General features: G+C 45.1%; 2 protein-coding genes and 1 long non-coding RNA gene across 9 annotated transcripts in view; 1 reads left to right on the plus strand and 2 right to left on the minus strand.

The window, feature by feature from the left end:
* Window positions 1-1512: 1512 nt before the first annotated feature.
* LOC144292393 (uncharacterized) lies at window positions 1513-3626 on the minus strand. Its single transcript, XR_013359812.1, has 2 exons — window positions 2148-3626; window positions 1513-1829 (listed from the first exon to the last, which is right to left on the minus strand). It is a non-coding gene; the product is annotated as an uncharacterized LOC144292393 (long non-coding RNA).
* Window positions 3627-10231: 6605 nt separating this feature from the next.
* Window positions 10232-12595, minus strand: LOC144293144 (uncharacterized). Its single transcript, XM_077864270.1, has 4 exons — window positions 12460-12595; window positions 12049-12303; window positions 10968-11866; window positions 10232-10675 (listed from the first exon to the last, which is right to left on the minus strand). Exons 1-4 carry the CDS (start codon window positions 12593-12595, stop codon window positions 10646-10648), a joined length of 1320 nt encoding a protein of 439 aa, XP_077720396.1. The 3' UTR covers window positions 10232-10645.
* The window catches only part of KDM2A (lysine demethylase 2A), a 115470-nt gene continuing 106768 nt past the window's right edge, over window positions 11340-20041 (plus strand). For 3 of the 7 annotated variants that reach the window (XM_077862585.1, XM_077862588.1, XM_077862586.1), the window contains exon 1: window positions 14424-14546. Coding sequence is in view for 4 of the 7 variants with exons in the window: in XM_077862581.1 (XP_077718707.1) it covers window positions 14505-14546 (42 nt within the window). In the remaining 3 variants the exon portion in view is untranslated. Of the gene's footprint in view, window positions 11508-11781; window positions 11804-12145; window positions 12286-12785; window positions 13201-14423; window positions 14547-20041 lie in introns of those variants that run through there. The other 4 variants (XM_077862581.1, XM_077862582.1, XM_077862580.1 and 1 more) reach the window with 4 other exon arrangements.

Genomic DNA, 20041 nt, shown 5'->3' on the forward strand with positions numbered 1-20041 from the left:
TCTATCCCCCGTACCTAACCTAGCACACAGTATCTGGCACATAGGAAACTAAAACGGTGAACCAACCTGTGGTTTTTCTGAATTATGCTTTGGACTCCACATCCACAGAGGAATCTGACAACGTTATCAACCTTTAGTCAACAGGATTGGACTCTCAGATTTAGTCGGAGTTCTTGGTCACAAGCAAGAGATACAAACTCCAGCTAACCAAAGCAGAGAGTAATGTAATTGCAGTGTGTGTGTGTGTGTGTGTGTGTGTGTGTGTGTGTGCGCGTATGCTGGTGGAGGTGGCTCTCAGAACTCACTGGGGGCTGAAGAAACACGTATGGGTTGGTGGGAAGCCAGGGAGCTTCGCCTGGCTCAGGAGCAACATCCTGAAAGAATCTGCTGGGTCAAACCTAAGTCACAAGCCACACACACACACACACACACGCACACGCACACGCACACACACCATCCGCCAAGACTGCATCAGATGAGGTGGAGGAGGGCTGGCCCCTTCAACTTCCACAGAAGGAAGACACCATACTCTCCCTTGAGACCACACATGAGGCCTCTCGAACCCTTTTTTTTTTTTTTAAGATTTTATTTATTCATGAGAGACACAGAGAGAGAGGCGGAGACACAGGCAGAGGGAGAAGCAGGCTCCACGCAGGGAGCCCGATGTGGGACTCCATCCCAGGTCTCCAGGATCACACGCTGGGCCGAAGGCGGGCGCTTAAACTGCTGAGCCACCCAGGCATCCCCTCTCGAACCCTTTTGAGTAGAGTTGGATGAGGACCACCAAAAAATGCAGTATTCATCAGCCTCTCTTCATGCTTTTACTCCCACTCTCAGGGTGAAGCTTAGACTATATTAGTCACTGCCACCCTCCTCATTCCATGCCCTCTGCCACATACTGGTCTTTCTCTGCCTAGTTTCCACTCCTCTTCTCATTCCTCCATCACTGCCTCAGTCTACTGCGTGGCCGCCAACCCTCCCCATTATCAGCCTCTGGCGACTGCTGACCTGGTGCCCAGCGCTGGTGCCTGATGCTTGCCCTATCTCTTGCCTTGAGTATAGGACACCACCCTTTCTAGTGCTTCTTGTGGCTGCCAGCATCCATCCTGGGCTAAACTCACCAGCAGCTCCTCCTCAGGACCCTTGCCTCCTGTTTCTCTTCCATCGCCACCCCCTGCCCTGCTGGCTGGGCCTTCCTGACAAAGTCACTCGAAGGCCTCTTCCATCATTTCATCCCGTTTGAGTCTTCACTCTGATGCAAATATTTGGTGTCTGTGATGTTCTCCTCTGACAGTTATTTTACAAATTCCACCTCTTCCCTGGCAAGCCCTCTAGTTGGTACCTGTGCTGTCTGCCCCTATACAGCGTCCTACTCTCACATTCATTACCTTCACCAGCATCAATAAGGAGATGGCTGTTTTCGAGACTGATTCTGGACACAGTGGAGGAAACCAGCATACGTAAGCCCCAGTCTTCAGGGGGCTTATCCCCAGGAAAGAGAATGAGACATACTCAATGGAGATTTTTAAAACCCAAAAGATTATGCAGTAAATGCCAAACCAGGTGAGTGGTTTACAGCGCTTTGGGAATCCACAGGGGGCAGCAGGGAAGGCCTGGTGTGCATGTCCAGGGGCAGAGGAGAGCCCAGGGAGGAGGGAGCCAGTTTGGAGGGGAGGATCATGCAGGAGACCTCTTTCCTCATGAGAGCGTGCAGGGGAAGTGCCAACAGTGAAGCTGCCAGCCAAGCAGTCCAGGAAGGTCAGGGTTGTAGGAGCCATAGGAGTCAATCCCCTCTAGATGATACTTGAAGTTAGGAGACCAAATGAAGACTGGGAGGGAAGGAAGAGCTAAGGGCTGAGAGCCATGCCTTGCAAAAAAGTCCAAGGGCAATGGTGGGAGAGGAGAGCTGAGCCCAAGGGAGGCAAAAACACCTGTTTATTGGTTTGCTAGGCCATCGTGGTCTGCTTTGGACTCTCCCAAACTCTCCTTCCTCACCAACCTCTGGCATGACTAGTGGTCACAGGAGATAGGCCTCCTGCAAGCACCCTACCGCTTCCCAGATCCACCCCCTTCTGCCTCTAAGGCAGTTAAGAGTGGTGAGACATGGCTTCTGTCAGAAAGAAAGGAATTGGAGTTCTAACACCTACCACACCGCCTTCTCCATTCCCAAGACAATTCCAGGGGTTTCCAGGTGTAACCTGCATCAATTTCTTGCCCCCACATCCTCCAAATAATCTCTGTGCAGCCTTTCCAGGGTCAGAGGAAGGTGTCTTGTCTCAGCTAGACCTAATCTCAGGGCCAGGCCATCCTGGCTGGCTGTTCCACACAAAGAACCTCCTTCTCTATTCCTTCTTTACTTCCAGGTTCCATCTCAAAGCTCTCTCTCTACTGTCCCCTTGCAGGCCACACACAAGCTTGTTTCCTTCCCATCACAACTTCTCCCTCTTTGCCTCCCCAATCCTGTCTTCCTTTTCTCTTGTCTTCACAGCCAAGTCACAAGAGGGAAGAGTATACCCTTGCCACCTTTTCTTCCCATTTGTGCTGGGCTCATCATATTCTGACTCCACCCCCATCTGCACAAACACTATTGTCAAAGGTGATGTCATAATGGTTCCCCATCCAGAGGCCAGCTTCCAGCTGCATCTTTCCCCTTTATCCCTCCCTCCTGCTTGACATTCTCTTCCACGCCACTTTCCTTCTTTGGGTTCTCCCTCTCTGGTCTTTCCTTCTCAGCTGTTTTCATGGGCTCCTCTTCCTTTGCTGGGTACTTCTACAGTGATTCTCTCTTGAAGCAATAACCGAGCAACTTCAAAGAGCCAGACACAGTCCTCCTAGACCTATCCCTTCAGTTCTGGTCTCCTCCACTTTGTGGGCCATCTTCTTCCGCCCATGGTCTGGGTGCAGAGTCGTCTCCATTCCAGCCCTGGTTGAGCTCCAGTCTCACCCCATCCTCTTGGCCCTGCCCCTGCTTCTCCTGGATTCCCCACTTCAGGTGGGAGTGGCAGAGCAAATACAACAGAGGTAGAAGCACAGCAGTAACCCCTCCCTCTGACTCACTTCCCACTCAGTCTGTGTCACCAGATCCTGTGGAGTTGCCTTCTACCTCTCCTTTCTCCTCTCCATACCAGATTTATTGCTTGAGGCCATAGCCTCAAATTCTTTCAAACTGATAGAACACCTGAATTTCTCTCTCCAGCATTCTGCTTTTGCATGAGAGTTCTTGCGTCCATGACCACCATGGGCTGCCCCTGCCCCGAGAGTATATTCCCAGCTTGTGGCAAGCTCTGTGTGACCCAGCCTGGCCACTCATACCACTCTTCATCTCAGCCGCTCTGGTCTGCTGCTGAGTACATGAATGCCTATTCCCACCGAGGGCCTTTGCTCAAGCAGTTACCTTTCCCGGGAATGTTCCTTTTGATTATGCGATCTTAAATCCAATGTCACCTCCTCAGAGAAGCCTTCCTAATTTCTTTATAGAGTTTTCCTAATATATAATTTGCCGTGGTTCTACTGATTAACTGTAAGCTCAGTTTTATTTCACAAACTTGTATAGCACTTACTGTGTTCTAGCCACTTGTGAGGAGGGACCCCACCCAATTTTACAGATGAGGAAACTGAAACTCTAAGAGCTCTGTGGCTTGAGCAAAGTGACATATTCGCTGCACGATGCAGCTGGACTGGGAATGCAGACAGTGCGTTTCCAGGGTCCCTGCAGGACTACACAACACATTGTCTCTTGGGTCAGCCACTTGCCTGTCATGTCCATGGTATTCCCAGGGCCTATAGCAGTGCCTGCTACCTAGTAGATACTCAGTAAATATCTGCTGCCTCGATGACCAAACACCTGCTGGGATCCAAGGGAGACTGCGGGTCACTGTGCCCCATCTGCTTGCTGAATATCGTAGGAGAGGTCCTCTAGGATAGAATTTCCCCACTTTGCTGGTTCAGCATTTTTTTTAAATTTTTTTTGTTTTTTTGGTTCAGCTTTTGTTAGCTGTCCTGCTACGTCCTTCCTCCATTGTCTTCTTGGTTAACATCAAAACCCCATTTGCTTTTTTTTTTTTTTTTAAGATTTTATTTATTTACTCATGAAGGACACAGAGAGAGAGAGGGGGGCAGAGACATAGGCATAGAGAGAAGCAGGCCCCATGCAAGGAGCCCGATGTAGGACTTGATCCAGGGATTCCAGGATCATGCCCTGGGCCAAAGGCAGATGCTCAACCGCTGAGCCACCCAGGTGTCCCCAAACCCCAGTAACTTTCAAGTATCACCTCCTCCAAAAAGACTCCCTGACTGGGCACCCCTCCCCCCACAGCAGAATTGGCCCCTCCCACTTTTGTGCCCTCACAGTATCATGTACAGACCATGTATGTATCCTGCACAGACTTGATGTTCATGATGGCACTGTCCTAGTTAATACCTGAGGTACATATGGTTATTATTAGAGCCTTTCACTCTTTAAAAAGGTCTCAGTTTAGAGGATAATTTATATGGTCATTTGACAACCCCCCCCCCCAACACAACGTGGTCTTGTGCACATTCATGTTGCAATCAACCCCAGTGCCAAGTACGGTGTCCTGCACAGGCTGGTGCTCTTTCTGGGGAGGGAACACATGAATGATGTTTGATCTGATGATTAAAAATGCCATCAATTTGAGTAGTAGTAGAAAAATCAGCTATCAGAAGACATGGTTTATAGTTCCAATTTCATGACTAAACTAGCCGCATGACCTTGGCTAAGCTGTTTAACATCTTTGGGTTTCAGACTGCCAGTTTTTAAAATGAGCGGGTTGGATTAAATGACCTCCAAGCTCCATGCCAGCTCTAAGGTTCTGTGATTCAATGCTAATGTCCCCTAATAGATGAGGGCCTCACAGATTATTAGGAAGAAGTTAGCGCAGCACCAAGTAAATGCATCAGGAAGTTCTGGGAGAGAGAAAAGTATTGCTGCAGCTCCTCAAGTATGTGGGAAGTGCTTCTACTTCTGCTTCCAGCCCCGCCATACTGTTGTCCGTCTATGCAGGATGACAGTTTTGAAGTAGCTGGGTTTTTTTTCTTTTCTCTTTAAACTGTAAGCTCCTTGAGGTCAAGGTCCAAGTTTTATATTTTAAATCTTGAGGACCCAGCAGGTAGTTAAAAACTGGCATGTATTTTGTGGTAGATGATGCTAATGGTCATACAGAGATCCAGTCAAACGTGAGACAGTGGGTGGCAGGTTTCATCAGAAGCACATTAGAGAATGAAGAGACAGTATTGGGAATTAGGGGCATTGTTCTCTTATCAATAGCAGCCAAATTATATGCCGGTGTATTAAGGAGCAACTTAAATGCATATAGAAAGAAATATGGTCCCTTCAGGAGGAATAATGTGGATTCAGAAAAAGGAAGACCTTGCAGATTCTATATTTATCTTCTAGTAAGCTGGATTTGTGAATTTGATTTGCCCAACTTTCTGAATTGGTTGACTATAAAAATGCATAAAATATAGGAAATAGTAAATGCGTACTAAATACTGAAATGAAACAGAAATTGCTTAAATATATTATAGAAAATACCAACATTTTTGCAAAGCATAAGCCTTCACCAATACAAACATATTCATTAAAAACATAGGCATTGGTAAATCTTCCATCAGTTTCAATAATAAAGGCTAAGGCATACACATAGAGTGTCTCCCACTTTTCTCATACCAATAAAATTATACAGGAATAGAAAGTTTACTAAGAATATGCAACTCACCAACAAGAAGATAATTAGATCAATGGTAGAAGAAGAACTAGTAATTGTGACAAAATCAAAACATGGCCCCCAAGCTGTGTGGCAAATCAAGTATAATTGCAAAAAGTACAACATGAAAATCTCACCTTAAATGCAGTCAATATTTTCTTGTGGTTCCCCCAGAGAGTGCAAAAATAGATTTAGCCAGAAAGAAAAAGACAACTGAATACATTTCAGAGTTTAAATATTTAGCAAGCATTTTGGGGGAAAAAAAAAGATTGTCATTTTAGAATTATACACTTCAAATATTACAATATAATTAAAGAGGCATTTTGGAAAAAAAATTGACTAGAGATATTAAGTTTATAATATCACATCAAAAGCTATACTCCCAGGGACTGGAGGTGGTAGCGATAAATGGAGCAGGAAGACTGGATCATGAGAGAGACTGGAATAAAGATGGTGAAGCACATGGCCCAAGAATTGCATCCTTACCTCTTGGCTGGGCTTGCAGTAGTAGGGGCTCTAGGTTCCATGAGTTCTATTCCATCTGAAGTGACAGCGCAGGAATAGTTCACCTGCAACAACTGCTGTCACATCAACCCTCTGCTCCAGAAGCCATGTGCCTCTCTTACTCTATCAAAATTTAAAACTACCTGCAAGGGTTCAGAGCCTTCTAGTCTTCCAACTCCTGTCTCTCGAAAGCGTTGCTACACTGCTTTATTGTTGCGTCAATAAACCCGGACGAACGAGTGCCTGCTATGCCTGGTGCTATTTTAGGAACTGGGGGTGCAGCAATGAAAATGAACAAAATGTGCAAAGTTTCCTATCCCCCAGGGCCCACATCCAAGTGAAATTCTCTTTCCAGATTCTGTTGTCTACATGATCTTCTGGTGATTGACTGTGATGATGATTGTTCTGTAAGCCATGTCACAACTTTTTTTTTTTTAAGATTTTATTTATTTATTCATGAGAAATACAGAGAAAGAGAGAGAGAGAGGCAGAGACACAGGCAGAGGGAGAAGCAGGCTGCATGCAGGGAGCCTAACGTGGGACTCGATCCCAGGACTCCAGGATCACGCTGTGGGCCGAAGGCAGGCGCTAAACCTCTGATCCCCCAGGGATCCCCCACCATGTCACATCTTCATGATATGTCCTCTATGATGTGAAGTCTTCAAAAGTAAAAAGCCAAGCTTTTTAAATTTTCAAATCTCTTGTCTCCATCTAAGCATTAAATGTAGAGTTGGGCACAAGGTACTCAGTAACATGACAAATCTTTCGTGTAAGAAAAAAAAAAAAGAAATGAGAAAAAAGGAGAACCAGCAATCCTGTCTAAATGTGTTGTCTTCTAGCTTCCATAGGGTGTTCATGTGCATTAGTCCATTTGATTCTACAATAATCTCAGCAGGAAACAGGGCAGGAGTCATTTTCTCTGTTTTTTTTTTTTTAAGATTTTTAAAATTTACTTATTCATGAAAGACACACACAGAGAGAGAGGAAGAGAGACACAGGCAGAGGGAGAAGCAGGCTCCATGCAGGGAGCCCGATGTGGGACTTGATCCCGGGGCTCTGGGATTACGCCCTGGGCAGAAGGCAGACGCTCAAGTTCTGAGCCACCCAGGTGTCCCTCTCTGTTTTATTAAGGAGAGAACAGGGTTCCTATTAGGTTAAGGGCCTGGGCCCATCTTGAAGAAGAAGATGGACAAAGATCAGACCCACTGGGCAGATCCAGGGACAAGCCTAAGTGTTTAGGCAACTAGCCCCTTGGGGATGTGGCTGCAGCACTGTCAACTGTCAGGAGTTTAGCCAGTGAACAAGCATAAGGTTGTAAATAGACCCGGAAACCTTGGGGTGCCAGAAACAGCCCCCAACAAAGCACAGGTGTAGTGAGGCACAGGGCTTGGCATCTTTCAAGATCCACTCTTGAAAAAGGCAGGGAGTCAGTTCTCCCTTTTAGAAGTGGAAGTGAGGGTGGCCTGGCCCCGGGGCAAAGCAAGGCTGCTAAAGTGTGGCTAGAAAAGAGCAGGTGGATCCCAGATGCTGCTCTAGCTGCCCCAAAATCCAAAGTCAACCCCGCGAGTCAAGAGAGGCAGGTCCACACAAAGGCAGGCTATATGCCCAGAAAAAAATGGCAGCAAGGAGGCAGTGAGCCAGGGAGGGCTGTGGTCTGGTAGTCCTACAGAAGGGATCAACCATGTTCCATGAAACTTACAAGACTCTCATGCTATTCATGTTCAATGATATGACAATCTTCAGGGCATTTCTGGCTTCCTTTTTTTCTCCTGATCAATTCAGATTTTACTTCCATACTCAAAAGAAAACTTTTATCCCTTAAAACTCAAAATCACCCAGCACTCAGTTTTTTCTCTCCTAAGGTTGACACAGTGAGTATGGGATACTGATTTTGGAAGGTTTTCTGATGCATACAAATGTGACCTGGCTCCTGCCTTGAAGGAACTTATAGCCTAGTGGAAGGAGGTGGAGGGAGATGTTTAGGAGATAATAAAAAGAGAGAGCATGTGATTAACTGCCCCAAATGGATGGGTAAGGGGAAGTGGGCAAGCAAGTTCTGCTCTGCTGAGGATACAGTAGGTGACAACAGAGCTGGGAGAGAGGAACGGACACAACAGGTAAGGAGTTGGCAGGATGATGGAAAGAAAGAAACCTCAGGAGTGGGGTGATGATGAGAGAGAGGTAGATAGAATTCAGAAAAGAGGAAAATAGAGATTAGAAACATCAGGGGCGGGGAGGAGAGAAAGGCTAGGCGCCAGAAAGGGAAAGAGGAGAAGAAGCTCTAAGTGACTACTTACACTCCACATCAATTTGCCTAAATAATGAAGCATCTTTAAAACTTTCCTTAAAACTAGAGGTCAGAGACATAGTAAATGCTCATAATTGGAGGCTATTATGTGCCAGACATTGAGCTTTAAGACATTATTCGAGAGTCAGGCATTCTTTCACTTCATTAGATGAAAAATGGAGGCTTTGAGGAGTTCATTAGGATCAAATAAATAGTAGCAGAGTAGACCTGTAGTTTCTGATGTCAAAGCTTTTTAACCACTGGTTATGCTACCTCACAGGCTAGCATAGGAAAGGAACTTCTCTATTTTGATTTACACTTCCACTGTTTGGGACAGCCCTATTTTCTCCTTAACATTTAAGGGGTGCAGAGAAATTAGAAATAGTTTAACTTGGTTGGCGAGACTCTGCAGTTCTTCCACCCAGTAAAATCTCCCAAAAGAAGTGAGTGATCTGGATTTTGACTCTTAGAATTTGTTGGGTCTCAGCTTTGCTCAAGAAGACAGAGATTTAGGGTGCCCGGATGGCTCAGTTGGTTGTGTCTGCCTTTGGCTCAGTTCATGATGGAACTCACATTGGGCTCCCTGCTGAGTGGGAAGCCTGCTTCTCCCTCTCCCTCTGCCTGCCACTCCCCTTGCTTGTGCTCTAATAAATAAATAAAAATTTTTAAAAGCAGAAATTTGTTAATATCTTATTAAGGTGCCAGCTTATTCCAGCCAGGGATCTTACCCTCAGGGTTTCTAGAAGGCACCTTTCTTTCTTCTCATTTACCACTCTGCATCCACCATCTCCCTGCAGCTATAGTTGAAGTCATACAGTTCATAGCTCTAGTGCCCGTCTTGGGGAATCACCAAGCTTTATTATTGAAAATGTCTCTTTTAGCAGTGAGCCTCAAAATACACTCTTCCAATTGTGATTTTGGGGGCATCACTGCCATCTATCTCTCATCTTTCCATGTACATCTGCTTTCAAATATTAACAAAGATTGCTTGTGGAAAATGCATTGTGTATATCTGTTTAAACGCTATTTTCATGCCACCTCCTCCATGCAGACTAGTTTTCAACTGGAAAAAAGGTGGTTGCAATTTGACAAACCTTTACTTACTTGCAGTTCTGTTCAAAGTCTTACTGTTATTGTTCTTAGAGCCTTCTTGTGTTTCCATCCAGGGTACCTACCTGGGTTAAATCTGTAGGTGGCATCTGCTGAAGATGAGCAACTCACTCAGAGTTGAGGATTAGTTACTGAAGGGGTTCGGGATATCAAGAAAAAGGGCAAGACACATCGAGCTACTTCGAGAACTCCTCCTTTTCTTTGCCCCCAAGTATCCCACGGATTATTAAGACAGGTGGGAAGTAAATAAAGGCATGTATTTTGCAAATAGCAATGAGGCCTAACACTTGCTTAATCTGACTGACAATGGCAAAAGTCTTTCTCTTCCACTTAAAACAAGCTGCTGCCTTTTTCTGTACCTACAGATAGCCAGTTGCCTCTAGGACCATATCTGGTAAAGCTGGTGTGAAAGACTGCTTTTTTAAAAATATATTTTACTGTAGTCTGAAAGACTTAAAAAGGCTGTAGTTCTGATAAGGTTTTGATGAAGATCTTCACATCAGTGTTCCTGAAAATCTAAGAAGTCTGAACAAAACTAGTATCAGAACAAAGAATATTTCCCAGTGACCAGAATGCAAGAGGGTCAGACCATAATAACAAATCATTTTTTAAAAGTTTTTATTTTAATTCCAGCTTACATACAGTGTAAATGCGTTTCAGGTGTACATAACAGTGATTCTACAGTTCCATACACCACCAGGGGCTCATCACAAGTGCATTAATGAACCTTTTTTGTGGTTGGGAGTGTTGCAGTCCGCTATTGCAGAGAGCTGGACTCCTCTCTGTTCAAGTAATCAGGCAAGCTGTTTAACCTTTCTATACTTATCTTTAAAATGAATACAATACTACCAGAAACATTAGCTTGACTCCCAAGGATGCTCTCAAACAAAGCAGAGAAGGACTTTAAAATTCCCCACGTATTCATGTAGAAAAACATCCCATAGTAATAAATAATACCTTGGGTGTCCATAATGCCTTTACCCAAGAGTTCAAACCTTGATGGAAACAGGAGCTGTCGTTATTTCAACTGTCCTTCTCGATCGTCTTCCTAAAAGAGTTGAAGGTTGTGGATAGAAGTTACATGATTCACTCCATGTTCTACCCCCCCCCCCCCCGGAATTCCCCCATCCCAGAGGTTAAAGAGTAGGAAGGCAGGGGAAAAAGATCTGTGTGACACTTCTCAGTAAGAGTGTAGCGGAGCCAAGCGTCCACCCGGATGCCTAACGCCCAAGCCACGGTCCTTTATGGGATTTATAATTTAAACGGGCCCCAAAGCACGAGATTGGCTGGGGAGATGCCCTGATCGCGGCTGAGCTGCTCGCATGGCATTGCTCAGATACCTCTGGCCCGGCTCCGTCGACGTCCCCAGCCGGGTAGCCCGTCGGGCAGCTGTCGAGCCGCGGGAGCCCGTTCGTGGGCAGGGCCGGCGCGGCTCGGGCGGCCGCTGCCCCGTCGCTGACCCTCGCGCGAAGCTGCGCGCACCGAGAGGAGACATCTTCCCAGCCGGGCCTCCCGCGCCCGCCGCAGCCCGGGGCGGCGGGGGCGGCCCGGGGAGTCGTGGCGACCCGCACACCCCTCCGTGGGGGGCGCCCCGACTCGCCGGGGGCGGGGTCACGTCCCACCCAGGGCGCCGGGGGCACCGGCGCTGCGGAAACCTGAGCGTGGACGAGGAGCGGGGGCTTGCAGGGCCACCTCCCCGGGGGCCTCGGGCCCGCAGTGGGCGCGCCAGCCGCCGCCGCCCCCGGGCCGTCGCGGAGACCACTCCCGTGCCTGGTACCTGTGGACGCCCTTGTCAAGCGCCCGGAGCTCCCCCGGGGGAGCCAAGCCCAGGACAGACATGCTACTCCCGTTTCCTGCCCCTTCGGAGCGGCGAGGAGTGGGTGAGGCGGGGCCGAGCCGCTACACCGAGGAGCCCCCCGAGTCTTGGGCGAACCGGCCCCGCGGCGGGGGCGCTGGGGCCTGCCTGGGGATGGCGGGCAGGCCGCCCTCGGCCCACCGGCTGGCGGGCAAGGGGAGGGCAGCTCGGGGGAAGGCGCCCCTTCCGTGCGGCCCCTCGCCCTGGGCAGGCCCGAACACGGCGCAGAGGTCGGCCCGGCCCGGCCCAGCAGCCTGACCCCGGGAGACCCCGCTTTGAGGCGGGCAACGGCTGCTCTGGCCCAGGCCACCCGGCCTTCAGGTTGTGTGACCGTGACGCGCCAACTGGGGCAAAGGGCGGTTGAAGGGGAACGGGGCGCTTCTCCTTACTGCTTGGGGGGGTTGTTGTGCTTTGTGGGGGACCGCGGGGGGGTCACCACCCTCCCGGGAGAGGTGGGGGAGGGCCGCCGCGCAGCTGGCCGGCGAGGGGCGGGGTCACAGAGGCGAAATGTGTGTGTGCGAGCGAGGGCGTGTGGGAAGGGAGGGCGCGCGGAGGAGGATCCTAGCCAGCGCGCAGGCGCGAGCGGCGGGTCGGTCCCCAGCCCAGGAAGAAGGCCCTGGGGGGAGCGGGGGCGGTGGGCCGGCGGGAGGGCGGGCAGGCTGACGTGAAGGGGGGCGGGGAGCCGCGTCGGCGTCGCTGGGCGCGGGCGATTCGAGGCCGACGCATCCGCGCGTGCGCGCGCCGCGGAGTGTCCGCGTTAGAGAGGAGTGACGCGTGCGCGTTCACGTGCGCCCGGGAGAGCGGTAAGAAACTAAGGGAGGCTTGAAGGGGGGTGGGGGTGGAGGCGAGCCGGAGGAGGGGTGGGGGGGCGGCGCCTGCGCAGTGCGCCGCGGAGAGCTGTGTGTATGTGAGAGTCTGACGGGTTCAAAATGGCGGCGGCTGCTTCAGCGGCTCCTCCTGTGTGAGGGAAACAACACCCCTCCCCGGCGGCAGCGGCGGCGGCGGCGGCGGCTGCGGCTCGCAGAGCACCTTCCCAGCGGCTGGGCCTGTCGCCGCTCCGTCTATCCTGGGCAGGGGGCGCTCCGGGAGGAGGGGCAACGCCAGGGGGCCCATCCCCCGGAATCCCTTCTCTGCGACTGGGGAGTAGCCGGGGGCTCGTCCTGCAGCGCGGAGCTCGGGCTGAGGGGGAGACGCGAGGGGAGCCCGGGCCCCCAGCCCGGCGCGCCGCGCCGCTCCCGCCCTCTCCGCCCCCCGGGGCCAGGGCCCGCGTTCCGGGGGGCCGGGGCGGCGCGGGGAGCCTCGGGCCGGCCGGTCTCAGCTGATCGGCCGCCGCTCCTGGGCTCCGGAGGCGGCCGGGCGGCTGCTCGCGGAGGGCACGGCGAAGAGGGCGCTCCCCGCGTCCGAGGCTGGCCCGGGGCTCGGACTCGGGCTGCTGACCGCTGGCCCGGGGGAGGCGGGGGCGCCCCGGGGGAGGCGCCGAGGGGTCGCGCTCCCCTCTCCTGACGCCTCCGACTCCCGGTCTCCGAAGCCTGAAGAGGAGGTTTGATTCAGCAACTGTTTCCTCTTTTCCGGGTCGCTGTGACCCTCTCTGGATACTGGGTTGATCCACGGAAAAAAAAAAAAAAAAACGAAGACGACGTTTGGGATTTAATTTTTCCTCTCAGTTTTTGGAATCTTTTACTTCTCACTTGGACAAGAACTCACGAGCAAAATCCCCGGTGAGATTCCCCCTCCTACCCCCCCCCCCTGGAAGTTTGGTTCACCGTGTTATCTAAAGTCTTAATGTAAAGTTTCTATTTCTTTTTCCGATGGATGAACCATTGAAGCGCCTTTCCTTGGGGGAGCCCGGCGAGATTTGCTATTTTTCCTCTTCGGCCCTGGCTGCATTCGGTCCCCGGCGGTCCTCGCCCAGGGGGTGCAAACACGGCTTCTTTCCCTCCCGACTTGGGACTAGGGCTTCCTCTAGGAGGGCTCTGCCACGAACTGCTCTTGCAAACTGTGTCATTGGGTCCTCTGGTCTTGTAGCAGTTTTGAAAGGATGCTAATAACGTGGCTGTAATGTAGTTGCAAAAAAGAAAAAAAAAAAAAACACCCTGCATTCCCTATGGAAGCCATTATTCTTGAGAATATTTAGAAAAAAAGGAAAACCTTTCTTGGTATTATGGATCGACTGTCGCGCAAACCAGTCTTAATTTTTAGAAAAGATGTCTTTTACTTATTTCTGTATAGATGGGTTCGTTTAGTTGATTACTTTATCCAAAAAGATCTAATGGAATTTTGTCCCTGATTTGCAACTCTCTTGAATTTGTTCAAGAGTTGTACACATCTTGTTGGGGTGGAGTGTTGGTTTGGGAATGAAAAGATCCAGGGAGTCTAGGAAGGAAAGTGGCGATTGTGTACGGCTTTATTAGAGGGGTATGGGAAATTGTTTTGGAATCTTTCTTTAAATCCAGACTTCTTGTCTTTTTTAAATACAGTCTGCCCCCTTTTTCTTTAGTTTCTAATAATATCAGTGAGCAAGAATGCGTTTGATTGGGATCCGGATTTGTTTAGTGCCTGCTTCACCTGGTCAGCTCTCTACAGATAAAAATCCTTCCCCTTCCTTTTTTTTTTTTTTTTTTTTTTTTGCTACTGCTGCCATGAAGGGTGGGGTGGGGGGGGCTTATTGTAATCCTGTGGGGAGAAACAGTGGTGTGGCCCATCCACAAGGAACTGAAACCAACATCATCTCCTTTTGCCTAGGCCTCTGACTGTTGTAATGTGATTAACGTTTGTCATGGCATGGAACCACTTGCCCCAGAGCAGAGGGGTCCCAGACTGATGAAGAGGAAACTGATTTGTCAGAGAGCCTTTAACTTAAATATTTCTTAAATCTTTCTGTGAAAAGAAAGCTTGAGTTTGGGGCTGAGTTCTCATCTCTGCTTGTATCATTATTCTTTAGTGTTGCAACCTGGTTCCTAAGGAGGAAGAGGAAGGCAGCCCTGGAGTGGTTTCTTTACAGTAATTTAAACAAGAGTGAGAGATGGAACCCGAAGAAGAAAGGATTCGTTACAGCCAGAGATTGGTTAGTATTTTATTCTCTTTCTCTCTTTCTCTTTCTCTCTCTCTCTCTCTCTTTTTTTTTTTTTTTCAATTTTGAAGCACAGTAACTATTTTGTTTCCATTTGTGAACCTACTGTGATTAAAACTTTTCAGGTGGCTTTTCTGTATACCAGAGGATAGAAAGTGTATTAATATCTCATTTGGTTTTTAGGCCAAGCACTTAGGGCCTTAATGTTTATCCTGTTTGGAAATAGACTTATATGTAGCCTTAATTTCTATAGAAACCATTGTAAATCAAAGGATTTTGTGGATTACAAAATGGCAGGGATTACTAATTTTGCAATACTGACATTGTAATAAATCTGATTAATTTAGATTAGAATGTAAATTTTAGGGGCAAAACTGAGGAAGGATAGTTCTGTGTCATTTTTGTAGATTATGGTGTGTCAGAATTTGTGGCTTTGAGCTGGAGAGTAGAGCTGTGGATTTTTTTTTAAATTTTTAACACAAGTAACACTGATAGGTTTAGAGAGTTGGTGGGGATTGATTGAGAAAAGGTAGACTACTGAAAGTTCTGTATTTTATATGTTGGGAAGGAAGTATGAGATACATCTTGTTGAAAGAAATTTTTACTTAGTAATGATTTGGAGGGAATTTGCTTATATGTGCATATGAATACTTGCTCCTTTAAGCCCTGCTTTCCTCTCAGTGTTTCCCTATTGAAGTTTAAGAATTTGATTTTTGTTTTCCCTAGTCAAAGATAAGTTTATTAATATTCTCACCATATATTCATTTCAGAAATTTGAATTTGTGTCTGTAGAGTAAGGTATAAGGAAAGCCAAAGAATTGTCTGTATTATTTGAAATTTGGTGGATTGAGAGGAATTTATGATGGTTTTCTTTGGCTTTGTATTTAAGACTGAGTTTGGAGAAAAATGAGTGATTCTGTAATCATTTTCTGATGATCTCTGCTCTTTTTGAGAAAAGGCTACTTTTTGAAAACGTGACTGTTAGAAAGGTGTGGAGTGCATTGGCAAGTATATCCAGTAGGCATATGTTCTGGCAAGCCTTATTTCAGAGATTTGCCTCATCTCCCAATGTATGTATTGAGGATATAGTTCTTTGAGAAATAAACTACAGTTCTTTAACTTTAAGAAACTATGTATGTCAGTAGTGAAATTTTGTATGCTTAGGATTTATTTTTGTTTTGACATTTGTTAAATTAAACTTTGGGAACATAGGGCAGCCCAAGTGGCTCAGCAGTTTAGCACTGCCTTTGGCCCCCGGGGTGTGATCCTGGAGACTTGGGATCGAGTCCCATGTCAGGCTGCGTGGAGCCTGCTTCTCCCTCTGCCTGTGTCTCTGCCTCTCTCTCTCTCTCTCTCTCTCTCTCGGTGTCTCTCATGAATAAATAAATAAAATCTTAAAAAAATATATAAAAATAAAAATAAAATAAACTTTGGGAACATAGAAGAAAGAGGATGCTGCAAAATTCTCTTCCCAGGTGGTTATTCCCAGCTATGTGGGGAATCATTTTTATCATGTCAGGCTTGTAGAATTGTTGAGCTGTTACATAGATACCTGAGGGATCTTGGATCTTGGGATCCAGTCTTTCAAAGGAAGAGCCTTTCAGTCAGCTAGAAGTTCACATTTTTTAACAAGGTAGGGAGATAGTGGTAAGGAGATCCAAAGAATCTGTAACTTTTATCCTGGTAAGATTTTTCTTTTTTTGTAAAGTCCTGCCTGTTGCACATATTAATCCTTTGCATATCTAGCATATTTTTTTCTTTTGGTTCATGTGCTATTTTGGCAGTGTTGTATTAGAAAGTGCATTAGATATTTGGAGGGATCTTTCCGTAACTTAGAATTTTGGGTAATAATTCTGAAATTTAGGGCGAGTGATGTTTGTTTTCCTCTCTAAGATTACATGACAAAATCAAATCTGAAGTGTAAATTTCTTCTATAACATAACTTTTGATATGAGAGCATATTGGCAGCTCATTTGAGTGACAAGTTTGCCTACCAAACTTTTAATGTCTCTGTAGTGAGTCTTCATATTTCATTGATTAAGTTAGATGTCATTTGAGGAATTTTAAGACTACCATAATGGCTAATTTTTATAGTAGTTAACTACTTTTTTTAACACTGTGTTTGTCTTTAAAGTAGGTCAAAGTGTAGAATTTACTTTTGTAGTTATTGGCCATAGAATTTAAAGTTTGAAAAACACAAATGACAGGTTTACTTACTTGGCTTAGTGATTAAAATTTGTGTGGTTTCATGCAATATATATTTGTCAAATTGAATTAATTATGTAGTATATTGATTGTAGCATTATTAAATGTTACTTTCATGTTGTTTTAGGGGACAATACCTAAATGGTCATCTCTCTTTGATATACCTCCAAAATTACCTCAGGAGATAGAACAGTACCAGTATTAAAAGCCTGAGTCCAGACTTATTTTGGAATGAAGTTTTTTGTATTCATGACATTTTACTAATTTTAAGAAAAAAAAAGTTGTATTCTTACTAGTAAGAATACTATTAAAATTGATTAAGTCATTTTAATGCTTCTTACATAGCTATTTCAAGTGCACAGGCTAAATTTGGTAAATTTTGTTATGTTTATATCATCTTTGTGACAAGTAATTTTTTAAAGTCAGAAATAGCTAGTTAAAAAAATTGGCTTGCCTTGTGCTAACCCATTTACTATTACATAGAGAAGAGAATTGTACCTTTGAAGATGGTGTATATATGGAGATTTGGGATGTAAACTCTGCTTTATGGAATTAGAATGCTTGTTTTGCAGCATGTGAAATGAACAATGTTTGACTATTCTTAAGCAAGACATAGTTTTGTTTTATTTTTTAATGCAAAGGTTCGTAGTTTTATGTATAGGTTCCTAGAACAAGGGCAGATCTCTAAGGCAAGTTGATATACCTAAAAAGGGTATTTACATAAGAGGGATAGAAGCTTCAGTTTCAGTGATGGGTGTTATTTGGTTGTCCTGAGGTAAAGATGATTTATTTCAGTCTTTCTAGTAAATTTAGATGGAGGACCTTATTGAGAAATGTTGACAAATACTAAAGATAGATCTTCTTTTTTTCTTCATTTGATTTCAGGAGTTAGACAATTAGAGTAGTTTTAGATGTTTATTTCTGTCCATTTGTGTTTATTTGTAGGGAATGTTCAGCACAATAGCTTACAGTTTCTTCATCTAAAATGTTAAATCCTTAGCAGTTATAATTGATAATCTTTTAGGTTTTTGAAATTATACCAATCCTGAGTAATCCTTATTGCATAGAAATCAAGGACAAAATAACATGTATCTAAATGCTTACATAAACATTTCTATGCTATGTAATATTGTTTTAACCTGGGATTTTAAAAAAATTTTTATTGGAAAAGATGACTTTTGTTATATATTTTAACATGATACGTTATGATATGTCCCTCAACTTGTGTGTATAACATATTGTACATATCATTACATTTAGTATGGAAAAAATTTATTAGCTCCTGCCAAAGGCAATTGTAGAAACAAATGGACGACTAAATCAATGTAAAAGAAAATGAAGACAATATACTTCAGGGTAAAAGAATTTATATAACTTGAGTACTTTTTCTTTTGAATTCACCTAAGTCTAGTAGTGTTCTCTGAAGGAAGAGATGTTGATTTTCTTGAGAATTCAGTTTGCTTGTCAATCTTGATGATGAGATTAAGAGATTTTCTAAAGGATGTTGTTACACTACTGGATGTTCAATATTGTTAATATTCCTTACATATGATTTTCTTTGAAATAGCTAAGTCATTTATCTTTTGTAAGAAACTAGGTGCACTGAAGCCCTAATGATGTTCTTACCATTCTTTGGGGTTACCCTTAAAAATTGTCTTCGCAGATTCAGCAATTACCAGATTATTCCTTTTACAGACAGTCCCACTCTGAATGACCTCACTCTCAATAAGGTCTTTCTGACCAGGAATGGACTAGGCAAAATAAAATCCTATTTTAAGCCATTTTTCCCCTAGCATGAAAGTGTCATATTGTTAACAACTGGGAAAAAAGTATAAATGGTCTAAATTGTTGAATTTGCTTATTTATAATTATTTCATGAGACTTAACCTTCAATCTGTGATAGTGGAGGAGTTACACTGTTCTGAGTGTTGTAGCCTCCTTCCTGATGATGTAGGAAAAACTTGTTGCCCGTTTTTGGGTGATTCAAAATGCAGATAATGAGGGAGCTAATTCTTTATTATGCATAAATCTTTCACAATAAGCTACATTTTGGGGGCCCATAATGAGGTCTGTATTTAAGTCCTATCATTCTCTCTTGTTTTATTTTGCTGAGCACTAATTATTATCATACTTGTTTGTTTTGTTTGTATGTATCTCTCCATTGGAGTGTAAGCTCCTTGAGAGTTGGGACTTCGTTTTGTTTATGGTATATGGCTGGATGCTTCAAATAGTGTCTGACACATAGAAAGTGCTCAGTAGCCTCAAAAAAAGAGAAAGTATTCAGTCTACAACACAAAGTGCATGACAAGTATCTGTTGATATTGTTGAAAGCCCTGATAAATACTTTTCTTTGCTACCAGTTTTCTTGAGAGTTAGCAATAAGCCACTGGAATGGAGAAGAGTATGGTATCTAGGGATGAGCAAAATATCTGGGTATTAGGTTTTACAGTATAGACAAAACCAGAAGCTTTAAGCTATGACAAAAAAAAAAAAAAAAAAAAAAAAGTATGCTTAGCACACATGCCAGATGAACACATTATCTGGGCCATTAAAACAAATGAAAAAAAGTCTAGTTAACTTCAAAAACTCAGTCTGAATTTTAAGTTCTACTTCTAATCCTGTCCTAAATCTTCTGTTTCAAGATTTTTGGTGCCTTTTAGACAATCTTAAAGTTGTAAAGTTGAAAGTGATGGTGTTTGTGTTATTCTCAAGCCCTAGTTTTGGCCAGTAAGCCAAAGAATTGATGTATTTACTGTATACCATATAGAGAGACATGCCATTATTTTATGTCCTTTAAAATATTTTTCTTGGGGTGCCTGAGTGGCTCCGTTGGTTAAGTGGCTGACTCCTGGTTTCAGCTCTGGGTTGTGACATCAGCACGGAATTGGCTTGGCCCCCCCCCCCCCCCAGTCTGTCCGTCCCCACTCGCTAAAATAAATAAACAAAATCTTTAAAAAATTTTTTTTTCTTCTTGATAAATGGACATTCTTGACTAGGTCTCATTAATTTACTCTGTGTAATTTCATTTTTGAAATGATGCTATGTTGTTGCATTGTGCTTTTGCATCAACAAATGTTAGAATTCAGTAAGTATTTATGTGCCAGGTACTAGGGTAGGTTCTTTAATACACATTACCTTATTTAATGCCCAAAACTGGCCTATAAATTAGATGGTATAATTTTAAACTTTAATTTTTTTTTATTATGGAAACGGAACTTTTAGCCTGTGACTTGCCGGAAATCACAGAGTTGTTAAGGAGTGGAACCAGACCTTTAACCCCGTGT

Source organism: Canis aureus, chromosome 21 (genome assembly GCF_053574225.1).
Source record: "Canis aureus isolate CA01 chromosome 21, VMU_Caureus_v.1.0, whole genome shotgun sequence".
NCBI classification, from domain to species: domain Eukaryota; kingdom Metazoa; phylum Chordata; class Mammalia; order Carnivora; family Canidae; genus Canis; species Canis aureus.